Source organism: Lactuca virosa, chromosome 3 (assembly GCF_052849685.1).
Source record: "Lactuca virosa cultivar CGN04683 chromosome 3, Lactuca_virosa_CGN04683_v6, whole genome shotgun sequence".
Lineage (NCBI taxonomy): Eukaryota > Viridiplantae > Streptophyta > Magnoliopsida > Asterales > Asteraceae > Lactuca > Lactuca virosa.
Window position 1 is genome coordinate 161,366,407 of NC_136428.1, and position 11,629 is coordinate 161,378,035.

At 31.7% G+C, this 11,629-nt stretch overlaps 2 protein-coding genes and 1 non-coding gene across 3 annotated transcripts; 2 read left to right on the forward strand and 1 right to left on the reverse strand.

Moving 5' to 3' along the window:
* The first annotated feature begins 1,371 nt into the window (after window positions 1-1,371).
* LOC145166761 (putative serine protease EDA2) lies at window positions 1,372-5,154 on the forward strand. The gene is made up of 12 exons (XM_079085803.1): window positions 1,372-1,769; window positions 1,998-2,123; window positions 2,219-2,374; window positions 2,999-3,181; window positions 3,540-3,656; window positions 3,762-3,815; window positions 3,892-3,963; window positions 4,049-4,242; window positions 4,329-4,423; window positions 4,522-4,596; window positions 4,695-4,778; window positions 4,872-5,154. The coding sequence occupies exons 1-12, from the start codon at window positions 1,611-1,613 to the stop codon at window positions 4,985-4,987; spliced, it is 1,431 nt and encodes a 476-aa protein (XP_078941929.1). The 5' UTR covers window positions 1,372-1,610; the 3' UTR covers window positions 4,988-5,154.
* Window positions 5,155-6,279: 1,125 nt separating this feature from the next.
* Window positions 6,280-6,352, forward strand: TRNAE-CUC (transfer RNA glutamic acid (anticodon CUC)). The gene has a single exon. It is a non-coding gene; the product is annotated as a tRNA-Glu (tRNA).
* Window positions 6,353-7,091: 739 nt separating this feature from the next.
* LOC145166762 (PHAF1 protein At3g51130) lies at window positions 7,092-10,184 on the reverse strand. The gene is made up of 14 exons (XM_079085804.1): window positions 9,909-10,184; window positions 9,402-9,484; window positions 9,253-9,327; window positions 9,100-9,167; window positions 8,904-9,009; window positions 8,771-8,831; window positions 8,521-8,687; window positions 8,350-8,460; window positions 8,167-8,280; window positions 7,973-8,072; window positions 7,793-7,872; window positions 7,615-7,719; window positions 7,453-7,513; window positions 7,092-7,373 (listed from the first exon to the last, which is right to left on the reverse strand). The coding sequence occupies exons 1-13, from the start codon at window positions 10,003-10,005 to the stop codon at window positions 7,463-7,465; spliced, it is 1,218 nt and encodes a 405-aa protein (XP_078941930.1). The 5' UTR covers window positions 10,006-10,184; the 3' UTR covers window positions 7,092-7,373; window positions 7,453-7,462.
* Window positions 10,185-11,629: the final 1,445 nt, after the last annotated feature.

Genomic DNA, 11,629 nt, shown 5'->3' on the forward strand with positions numbered 1-11,629 from the left:
GCAGTGTCGGGATCTTGAAGGTTCGTGGTACTAAATGCTTGCGAGAGCAAAGTGGGCTGATCGGCAAAAAACTGGCATGCTGCCAATTAAGAGGTTGATTTGGTTGACTTCCAGCATAAAAGGCTTGTTGACTTGGCTGTTGAGTGGGCCAAGGTTGTTGCTGTCGTTAATGGGCTGGGTGGGAATTGGGCCAACGAGCCTTGTTTGGTGAAGGAAGCAGCCCAGCTGCAGTTGGAGCGGATGGGATAAAAACTCAGCGGTCGACGCAGGTGTCGACGAAAAATTGGAGTCGTAAATATTTCCTGTATATGTTATTTTATATTGTAGTCTTTTAGTATGTGACCCATGTATAGTTAGCCCACATTCTTAGCCCTTTAATTTTCCTATATCACAAATATTGTATTCCACCAAATATTTATAATACAAATAATCAAAGGGTTAATAATGTGGGATAAATATGGGCCACATACTAAAAGACTAAAATATATATATATATATATATATATATATATATATATATATATATATATATATATACCGCTAACAAAATAGATGTGGATCAAATTTGACAGAAATAGAAGATGAGTATAATTTGATAGAAAACCTGTAGTTCAATGTATAATTTGATAGAGATGAGTATTTTACAAACATAAATAACATACATAATCATACACAGTAGCGATCAATTTACACACACCAAAATCCATATCTTCGTTTATGATGAACATCGAGAACATAACCTTGATTAACAAATAAACTTAAGTATAAAAAAAAATTTAATATATATATATTAAAAGAACCTTAACAATAACATTTCAATTAACAAAGTTCATATCATTCAACAAACTCTTCGAGATTTTATTTTATTTTTGGCAAATCTAACTCATATGTATTTAACACTCCCACGATAATATTAAAAGTTTTGAATAGACCTAACAGTTAAACAGACAACAAGCTGTATCGTAACCTTTTTTTGGATAACAAAACTGATTCTTTTAAAACCATATTATTATGCATGACCCGTTGTACTATATTGAGGAGCTCCACAACATTTGACACAATGAAACCAAATACATATCAAACACGAAATGTATAAACATATGTTGATTTTTCATACACGTTTTCTTATGTTTTATCATTTTATATATAAACCAACTTTTAAAACAGTTTGCCTTACACTGAAACCCTATTTTCCCAACCCTACGATAAAAATCCAAAATCCATATCTTCAATTTTGAAGAACATTAAGAAAATGAAAACATAATTTCTTTTTATGCCATTTGCCCAAAAGATTATGAAAAAATCTTGATAACTTTTGTTTGATCGATTGATTCCAATTGTAAAGGCCCATACTTTTCGACCGGGTCGAATATTATCAGCCCCGGTCTAAGCAAACCCGATTCCGATAACAAGCACCGTCGACCTGGGACTCCCCAAAACACCGCAAGAAGACTTCGAAGAAAATCAAAGACATCCACAGACAGTAGAACTAGCATCTGATAACACGCTCAAAAAAAAGGCGTCAAATTGTTCATATTGCACTAATCCTTAGTGAAAACAAAGAGAAAACTAGGTTTGAACTACAAATTAGAAGAACTGTGAAGAAAAAAATGAGAGCGTTACTGGGTTTTGTTGGGTCACTGTTGATGATTAATGTCTGTAATGGGTTGTTAACTTCTCGAATCAATCGTATGAGTAGCAACAGCAGCAGTTATCTTACAAAGGAAGCTTTGTGGTTGAATCAGACTCTCGATCACTTTTCCCCCTATGTATGAATCCTCTCTCTTGATATATCTCTATGCATGTGTTAGATTGTTATCTACGATTTTGGGTTTCGATGTTTTCTTTTACAAGCTGACTTTGGGTGTAATTTTCAATTTATAAACTATCCGATTGAATGCATTCCGAGTTTCAATAGTTAAATTGCGTTGCTTTGTTGTTTAATTAAAGCGAATTCTGCAACAAGATTATGAATTTTGATCTTTTGGTATATACAGGATGATCGTAAATTTCAACAGCGGTATTATGAATACTTAGACGAATTCAGGATTCCTGATGGACCGATCTTCTTGGTAATATGTGGTGAATCTGAATGTCGTGGAATAACCAATGACTATATGAGTGTACGTTGGATCTTTTCTTGCTGTTTTTATGGAGTTATAATTGTAATTGAAGAATTGAAACTCTAATGATGATGAAGCTTTTGAACCTCATACAGGTTTTGGCTAAGAAATTTGGAGCTGCTGTTGTTACTCTTGAACATCGCTACTATGGAAAAAGTTCCCCTTTCAAAACTTTCACTACAGAAAATCTGAAATTTCTGTCATCTAAACAGGCGCTTTTTGACTTAGCTGCTTTTCGTCAATTTTATCAGGCAAGTTATTTTATGGGTGTGAGTGTCTTTTTCACCTAATTGACTTAATGAGGTAAGTTATATATGAGTTTTTTTTTTTGGACTTAATAAGGAGTCTCAAACATAAAAACTTAAAAGGGAAAGTAATAGAAAGAAGGGTTTACCACTAAAGCTCAACATTTTACAAATTTGCCCTCGTTTATTATTTTCTTTAATTTCCACAAGTGGGTCGAATATTTTTCCTCTCATTAGGGTAAATAAATAAGTGTTGTATACATGAAGTCTATTTCTGTTGTGGACCTTTTTTGGACCGAATGAATTATTTGATGATTTTACCCTTTTGTTTAGAAGTGAAGTAAAGATATGGATTTTGCATTCCCAAAATAAAAATCACTCTATATTTAGATTAATAATGATACAAACGCATTAATATTTAATTGCTATATATGAATTGTATTAATATTTATACAAACTCAAGAATGCAAAACAATAGAATTCATACCCTAAAATCTTGTTGTAGACAATAGAACTTTTTACACAATTCAAACATTCCCAAAATAAAATCTTTAGTAAAATTGACTACCTTCATAATTCAAATAGTGTTTTTATTTGTTGTATAACATATTATTTTCAATGATTTTGTAGGAATCCCTAAATTTGAAGCTCAATAGAACAAACATTGAGAACCCATGGTTTGTTTTTGGTATCTCGTATGCTGGAGCTCTTAGTGCATGGTTTCGTCTAAAATTCCCACACTTAACATGTGGAAGCCTTGCAAGTTCTGGTGTAGTTCATCCCATTCTCGATTACTATCAATATGATCAACAGGTGAATTAACATTCTATACAGGAGGAGGACATTTACGTCTTTTACACAGATGACAACCTTGTCCCATCTTGTTCCATCTTTTTGGGTTTTACAAAAAATTACAATTGTTTTCACAAATTTCTCTGTCAGCTATCAACTGTCAATTGTGTTACGTCAAACGTAGTAAATCCTTTATCACTTTTCGATTGTCAACTGTCACTTGTCACTTGTCATTGTCACGTCAAACACAGTACAACCTTTCATGTCAAACACAGTACAACCTTTCATATCAAATCCTGTACTGCGCCATGAAATTTAAAATTACTTTAATTCATATTTTTTTCATTTCACGGTTTTATTATTAATTCCTCGGTGGCAGATGGGTGAGTCAGCAGGGCCAGAATGTAAAGCTATATTACAAGAAGTTACTCAACTTGTTGAAAGAAGACTCCCATCAGATGGAAAATCACTCAAAACTAAATTCGGTGCTGCTGCGGTATTCACTTTTATATTTTCCACTTCTATAATTTTTTTAAAAATCTATAATTTTTTTAAAAATCTCAAACCATTCTGATGTCTATTTTTATAAAACATATTTCAGCTACACATCGATGCTGATTTTATGTATTTTCTAGCGGATGCTGCGGCCGTAGTGGTAACTTTATCTATTAATTTATTTTTCTATGCATTTTTTTTGACGAATGTTATAAATATAAATAAATATTTTTCAGTTTCAATACGGAAATCCAGATAAACTTTGCACCCCAATGACCGAGGCCAAGAAAGCTAACGAGGATTTAGTGGTAATTTTTTGTTTTTTGTTTTTTGTTTTTTTTTTCTTTCTCGAATTCTATTTTTGACAAAATAAAAAATTTCTATTTTCTGAAGGATGCGTATGCAAAATATGTAAACGAATATTATATTGGTACTTTTGGAGTTGATATAGAAGGATATACTCAAGAATATTTAAAGAAACCTGAATCTACTGATCGATTATGGTGGTTCCAAGTTTGTAGTGAAGTTGCGTTTTTTCAAGTGGCACCTCTTAATGATAGTATTCGCTCTTCAAAGATCGACTTAAGGCATGTACATATAATATTAATGTTCATTTAATTTCTCCATTTTTTTGACTTATATGATAATCTAAAATTTGCTTTTTGATATGTAGGTATCACTTGGATTTATGCAAAAATGTTTTTGGAGAAGGTGTATATCCGGAGGTTGATTCCACAAATTTGTATTATGGGGGCACGAATATTGCTGGTATAAAAATTAAAAAAAATAAAAAAAAAAATTGTTAGGTTTTTTTTTTTTTTTTTAACATTAAATGTTGTCTAGATTAAGGGAAAATTTGTATGTAGGTTCGAAGATAGTTTTTACAAATGGATCACAAGATCCATGGCGACATGCATCCAAACAAATCTCATCTCCAAATAGTAAGTTCCCATAAAATTTTAAAAAAAAATAAAAAATTACTTTTTTGAGCTTTTTTCCACAATGAAATTAAACCCTTTGTTTTTGTATATTTTCTTAGTGCCAGCTTACATAGTCACGTGTCATAACTGTGGGCATGGAAGTGATTTACGAGGATGCCCCCAGTCTCCTTTAGTTCTCGAAGGTTAATTTGGACAATCAACACCTCTCATATATTCGCTAATAATTTTAATAACGTTTCCCCATTAATATACTCGAATTATGTTTTATGTTGCAGGAAATTCTAAAAATTGTAGTTCACCCGAAGCAGTTAATAAAGTGCGAGAACAAATGATAGAATATATAGACTTGTGGTTGTCTCAGTGTCACGCTGAAAGTTGGAGTTCAATGTAGATAAGAAGTAATTAATGAATGTTGCTTAACTAATTATCAGCAATCTAAGGGAATCGTATCTTGTACTATGAATGTATGTATAGTTGTAATCACATGGAGGAGACTATATGACATTTGTTGTGTAAGTTTTGAACTTTTAAATAAGAACTCTATCGTTCATTTACTTATATTACATAGTATTGATGTATATGATCTCTATGGCTCACAAAGCAAACCAAATTTTAAGATTGTACATATTATCCTCCAAGGTTAATTAATATATTTAATAAGCCGAAGATATATTTAATAAGTCGCTACCCAAATTAATATATTATATAATTTAAGGAATAATAAGGAAAGATATATTTTTTGAGTTGGCAAATGAGAGGATGACATGTGGAATGATAACTTGTTGATATGGCCGTTGGAGTTTAGCAAACTTTGGAGATGATATGTGACGAGGGGATGAAAATTGTATAGAGTTTTGGGGATGATTATTTTGTTAATGGTTGTTATTAATTACATAAAAAAACAAAACTCATGCAATTCACATGTGAAATGAAAGTGTGTGGACCCAATTAGGTTTATAATTTATGTGAGGTTGTAATTTAACCCTCTTGCAAATCGTTAATCATAGTATCATACAACTATCTATTTAGTAAAGTAAACTCTTAATAAAATCTTACATGTCGTTCAAAGGAAACCTAAAGCTGTTCTTTTGGGGTCAATTCTCGTAAATTCAATTTGGAAAATTACTTTCAATTTTGTTCATATTTAATCATTTGTTTTTTGTATATTATTTATCAATGAACTTATTTTTTGTGAATCTCTTAATTATGGCTAAGGATTGCATATTTATACAAGGGTAGATGCATTCATAAGATTTACCAACAGATGACATGCTTGTCCTCAAATGTCATACCAATGCAGTTATGTCACATTGAATCACAAGTAAAATGCCCAAACATTACTTTTAATCCTCAGGAAATTTGGGAAGAAAACCAATATTGATATTGTAAACAAACAATCTTGTAACTTAACTAATCATAAAAAAAACAGATGATCAAATGATCTTTAACAATTAGAAATATTCATCAAACTAATCACACTTATCAAGAGAGATCATGCCAAAATTCCCCAATAAACGAATTCAATTTCTGCAAATACTTAAAATGAACCAGTAGGAAGTTAGGGTTTCACACAGTTCATCGTCAGTTACACAAAATTCGTTGTTTGAATAACAAAGCGTGTAGTGAAAACGTTGAAAGTAATACATAATGATATTTACATTTAGATCTAATTTTAATCACAAATCCGTTGTAGTCTAGTTGGTTAGGATACTCGGCTCTCACCCGAGAGACCCGGGTTCAAGTCCCGGCAACGGAATTTTTTTTTTTTGGGTTGGCTACTTGGCTGTGTATTGTGATCAATTAATAGTACAACACAGAATGAAAAGTTACAAATTTACATATTCCATTTTGTTTCTAATTACAAGCCTCAATCAAATGTCCGATGGAAATGGAATTCATCAAAAAGTTAAACAGGTTCTCTTGAGTTTTATTTTATCGGACATGGCATTGGCAAGAATATGTTACTTAGAGATTTTGGTTTGAAAATTAAATGTCGTAAAGGGGGTTATGATGTGACTTATTTTGGTAGTCCACTTAGACCTTGTTGGTGAATTTCATTTTACATGGTGTAGTCATAATCAAACTTGGATGTCAATTGGAATATTGCTCTATTTATAGATCCTGTGTAACTGTAACCATTAATCCATTATTACAAAATCAATAAACCTCTCTTGAGTTTTACAAAAATATGTGTCACTTCTACAACTATTTTCTTTTGGGCTTTCACATAAATGGCCACGTTTTTATGTTTTAATACTTTTGTAGAATTCCCAATGATGCTAGTCGTCAATATGATTTCATGTTTAAGTGTTGTTCTTTTATGAATGTTAATCTATAGAATTCACATACTCAGAAGATTAACAAAGTTGTCTGTTATGGATTTACCCTCATTAAAAACTTAAAAAAAAAATCTTATATAAATAAACATTAATATTAATGTATCTTGTATAAACTGGTATGCATGCCCTACAAGTCAAATCCATCATAACAACAAGTCAAAGCAACTTCATTTTCCTATCCAATAAGATGAATCAATAACAATAACAAGAAAGTCTGGTGCAAAAAAACACCCTTTACAATCATCACTTTGTTTTCTTTTTTCTTTTTTCTTTTTTAGAGAGGCAGAAATCACACAATAATGTGACACAAATGTCAAATCTCCAAATTATACACTGTACATTTTTCAACTTCATGTTCTAACAACTTTCTCCCTTTTATCAAACATAAAAAGGTAACACTGCTTCTTACATCTGTACAACACATATATCCACTTCATTCTGCAACACAAAAATCCCCATTAAATCTTGTATGGATAAACTGTCTGAATGTGACCAAAAATGACCATTTTACCCTTACCATAAAGAAGTTAGAATGACTGGAAAAGAGTCACAGTAGCAATATACCCGTTCTTCATAACCTATTCACACCAACAAAATTAGTTTGAATTATATCTATAAACATTAAAAGACTAAAAAAAATAAATAAATATATAACAATAATGAGTAATTAAATTTTTACCTCAAAAGCAACATTTTGATAGCCATACACAAAAGTAGACCCAAAAGGATTGCTTGTAGAGCCTTGTGTTTGAATAGCAGCTCTTCCACAATCTCCAAGAATTTCCTATTATATGCCTTTTTTTTTAGTTAATTAAAAATTAGTAACCTTTGAGTAGTGATAAAATTACAATATTAACCTTGACTTGATCCCATTTCGTGCCAGGTGTAATCCTACTACTTTTTGGGGAACTCATATCTTGATGAAAAGCACCATCAACTACATATCAACAAAAAAAAAATGATTTAATAAAATAAGTGGCTAAAATTTTATGTGACGAAAATGAAATTAGTAATTAATTAATTAATTAATTACTTACACTCTGTAGCATGGATGACAAAATTGCACTTTATGTATGAATTAAAGTCCGCATGTCCTGGATAGTTTGTATGTAGCACAAACTTTTTAATCTTATGAGTCTGAAAATTTAAAACAAATATATAAATTATAAATACGACATCTTATAAATCATATTGAAATTAAAACATAATTTATAATTATAATATAAAAAACCTGGCCATCAAATAATATGTCAAATCCACGAGCAAAGTAATTGTAAAAGTAATCTCCACAAAGAGTTGTTTTAGGGCGTAGTTCTGAAGCAGAATGAATTACCATTTGATCAACCTAAAAACCAAAATTGCTCAAAATCATAAAACTCAGGGACTATTCTTGTAAATTATTCAAAACAGAAACCTGTTTTTGATGAATTCCATCTGGTCGACCTAATTCAGTCCAAATGTCTTGTGGGGAAGCACCAAAAGGGATATGCTGTCCACCTACTGTAAACCATAATTCTTCACCTAGCTGAATAAAAAAAAATGATTTAGATTGTTGTTATAAGTGAAATGACGAAAATGCCCTTACCTTAACATGGACTTCTTCCATGTAGAGGCTACCATTAGGAAGTAAAGGGGCAGAAGCTTTATTCATCAATGATCCTACACCAACTTTACTATCTGCTGAGCTGTCATATATGCATACACGACATGTCACTGGAGTAGTTCCATCGGGAAATTCCAAGGGTAATTCAGCTATTATGTTAAAAATATTTAAAAGTTAGAATAAATTATTATTTGGAATTAAATAATGGTTAGAAATCGAGAAAATTATCTACCTTCTCCATTATGGCAACAGTCTGTATACTGAGAGGGAATTGGAAAAGCAAATGATAGGCCCTGAAAAATGTGTGAAAATATAAAAAAGGGTTTTCGAAAATTAAAATTATATAATTTTGGATTAAAATTTACAGGATAGAAAAGAGTGTAGACGCCTCTTTCTTTGTCATATATTCCAGGAAATGTTGGCCCGAATACAGCATAAACAGCTACAAAAGTAGCTGGAGTTGATGGACCTCTGAAACATAACAAAGTTGAGTGTTATGCAAAAGACGAAAATGCCCTCTAAAACTGATTCACATTTCACAGTATCATTTGTAAATTGTACCCGATGAGTGATGTTGCATAGCGCATTTGAAGCCTTTTGACATCAAAAATCTCAATGAGACGAAGCCTCTGAAAAAACAAGCAAGATTATAAGATTTGAACACAATGAAGATAAGTGTGGAGTGATATGTTAGGATAGGGGACAATAGAGTACCTGAGACCATGGATCAAAACGAAGATGAAAGCCATGATCTGGAAAGCTTATTACAACATCCAGCTTTAATGGATCCTGTGTAGAAGAAATATCAAGTGTTAACAAAACACCATTGAAAGAAAACACTGTAATCATTAGTTGTTACAAACCTCATCAAAGTACTTGACATGAACGACATCATAGATGTTGGGTTGTTGTTCTATCTGTGCAAATGCTTCGCATATAGGCATTCCTGAAACGAAATCATCCATCGACAATAATTAACTCAGTTTTTAGAAGGATGATGAAATTCCGAGTTCGATTAGTTCGATAGATTAGGGTAAATCTACTCCGATTTCAGTAAGGCGTAAGATTAATACAAACTGAAATTACAAATTAGGAAGATCATCGACATAAATAGTTAAATACAACTTCTCTATGAAACCAAAACGTCCATTGAAATCCCCCTTTCGGGTTTATTTTTCACTTGAAAAGGACAGAATCAATCTATCGGTTCGTATTTTGAACTAGATGTAGTCCAATTTAGGAAATGAAATAGTAACTATCCCCAAAAATTTAATTGAATCAGGAACATATTAATACCCTTTATTCCATGAATAGCAAACTTTCTATGGAAATCAAGAACAGCTTTAGATCAAGATTAAGAGAAGATTTACCGAGAGAAAAAGGACCAATTCCGAGTCCGGGACGAAGATCAAGAACGATGACACCCATGGCTGTGCCTTCACACCTTCTACGGGGTCTCTGCAACATAATAATAAATGGATAATAACAAACCGATTTTACTTATGATAATCCTCTCCGATTTTTCGAAATCCAGAAAATCTTGTTCACAGCAATCGACACTCTACGAAACCCGTTTCTATCGCGATCGGTTCTCTCTAATGGATGCTTAATCGGTTCAGTTGCCACCCACTACACGGCATGAATGGATCGTATTGGTGACGCATGGGTCGGTGCTTTATAGTTTGTACTTTATGCAGATAAAGCTGTACCTGATCTGATTGAAATAATATTTTTTGGAAAGCAAAAGTTACAATTTTTTACCTTTAAGTTTGTTGGTATTGACGTTTGAAGACGTATTCAATTATTGCTGGCATTTTAATTGTTGACGTCCATTTTTTAATCACTTAACCATCCATATTACTCCACGTGAAAAACAATATAATTAATTTAAGAGGGTAATATATTTTTCGATTTGTACACATTTGGTCATTGGGTTTTTTTTCGTCCACATTTACCCCTTCAACTTGTTAAACTGTACACATTCAGTCTTTATGACCGGTTACTCCAGGTTAACCGGAAAAAATGACTTAATAGGGTAATATATTTTCTCATTTTGTATACATTTAGTCCTTAATATTTTTATACATATTTAGTCCTTAATATTTTTTTTGTTTCAAAGTAAGTCCTTTTTTGTATTCATTCAATACTTATGAATGATTTCTTTAGGTTTTTCTCACGACATCTTACGTAGAACAATCATTAATGAGATGTTTTGGGGCTGTTGATGTTTATGTCCATCGCGATCTCGACTGTTTGGTTGCGTAGGTCTTGTGGTTTGGCTTAGGTCTTGTGTTCTGAACGTCATAACTTCTTCATACGATATCAGATTTTAACGATCTTTATATCCACGTGTTCGTTTTTTTAGTCTACTACAACTCTCATTAAGAAAACTCCCGTTAAAGTGTAATATATTTTTACGTATGATTTTATAAAAAAAAACATTCATACATGCATTCATAAAAAAACGTATGAATATATAGATCGTAAGTAAAAATATATTACTTTTTAACGGGAGTAATCTAAATGAAAGTTGTAGTAGACTAAAATACGAACGCATGGATATAAAGATCGTTAAAATTCGAGATCGTATGAAGAAGTTATGACGTTCAATACACATGACCTTAGCAACCAAGTAATCGAGATCGCGATGGACATAAGCATCAAAAGCCCCAAACACCTCATTAATGAATATCCCATGTAAAATGTCGTGAGACAAATCTAAAGAAATCATTCATAAGTACTTAATGAGTACAAAAACAAAAATAACTTATTTTGCAACTAAAAAAATATTAAGGACTAAATGTGTACAAAAATATTAATGACTAAATGTGTACAAAGTGAAAAATATATTACCCTATTAAGTCATTTTTACCGGCTAACCTCGAGTAGCCGGTCATAAGGACTGAATATATACAGTTTAACAAGTTGAAGGGGTAAATATGAACGAAAAAAAAACTCAATGACATTATGTGTACAAATCAAAAAATATATTACCCTTTTAAGTCATTATCCCTTAATTAAATAGTAAACAAATTTTATATCATCATTGTCTAGACATGCAACTTCATTTATGTTTCATTCTTATATAATT

Bases quoted from the DNA above. Each gene is read 5' to 3' on its own strand.
- LOC145166761 (XM_079085803.1), top strand. From the start codon at position 1,611: ATGAGAGCGTTACTGGGTTTTGTTGGGTCACTGTTGATGATTAATGTC. The intron at 2,124-2,218 runs GTACGTTGGATC...AACCTCATACAG, and splicing joins TAACCAATGACTATATGAGT to GTTTTGGCTAAGAAATTTGG. The intron at 4,424-4,521 runs GTATAAAAATTA...ATTTGTATGTAG, and splicing joins TGGGGGCACGAATATTGCTG to GTTCGAAGATAGTTTTTACA.
- LOC145166762 (XM_079085804.1), bottom strand. From the start codon at position 10,005: ATGTTGCAGAGACCCCGTAGAAGGTGTGAAGGCACAGCCATGGGTGTC. The intron at 9,168-9,252 runs GTACTCTATTGT...TTGTTTTTTCAG, and splicing joins GTTTTGATCCATGGTCTCAG to AGGCTTCGTCTCATTGAGAT. The intron at 9,010-9,099 runs GTACAATTTACA...GTTATGTTTCAG, and splicing joins TATGCAACATCACTCATCGG to AGGTCCATCAACTCCAGCTA.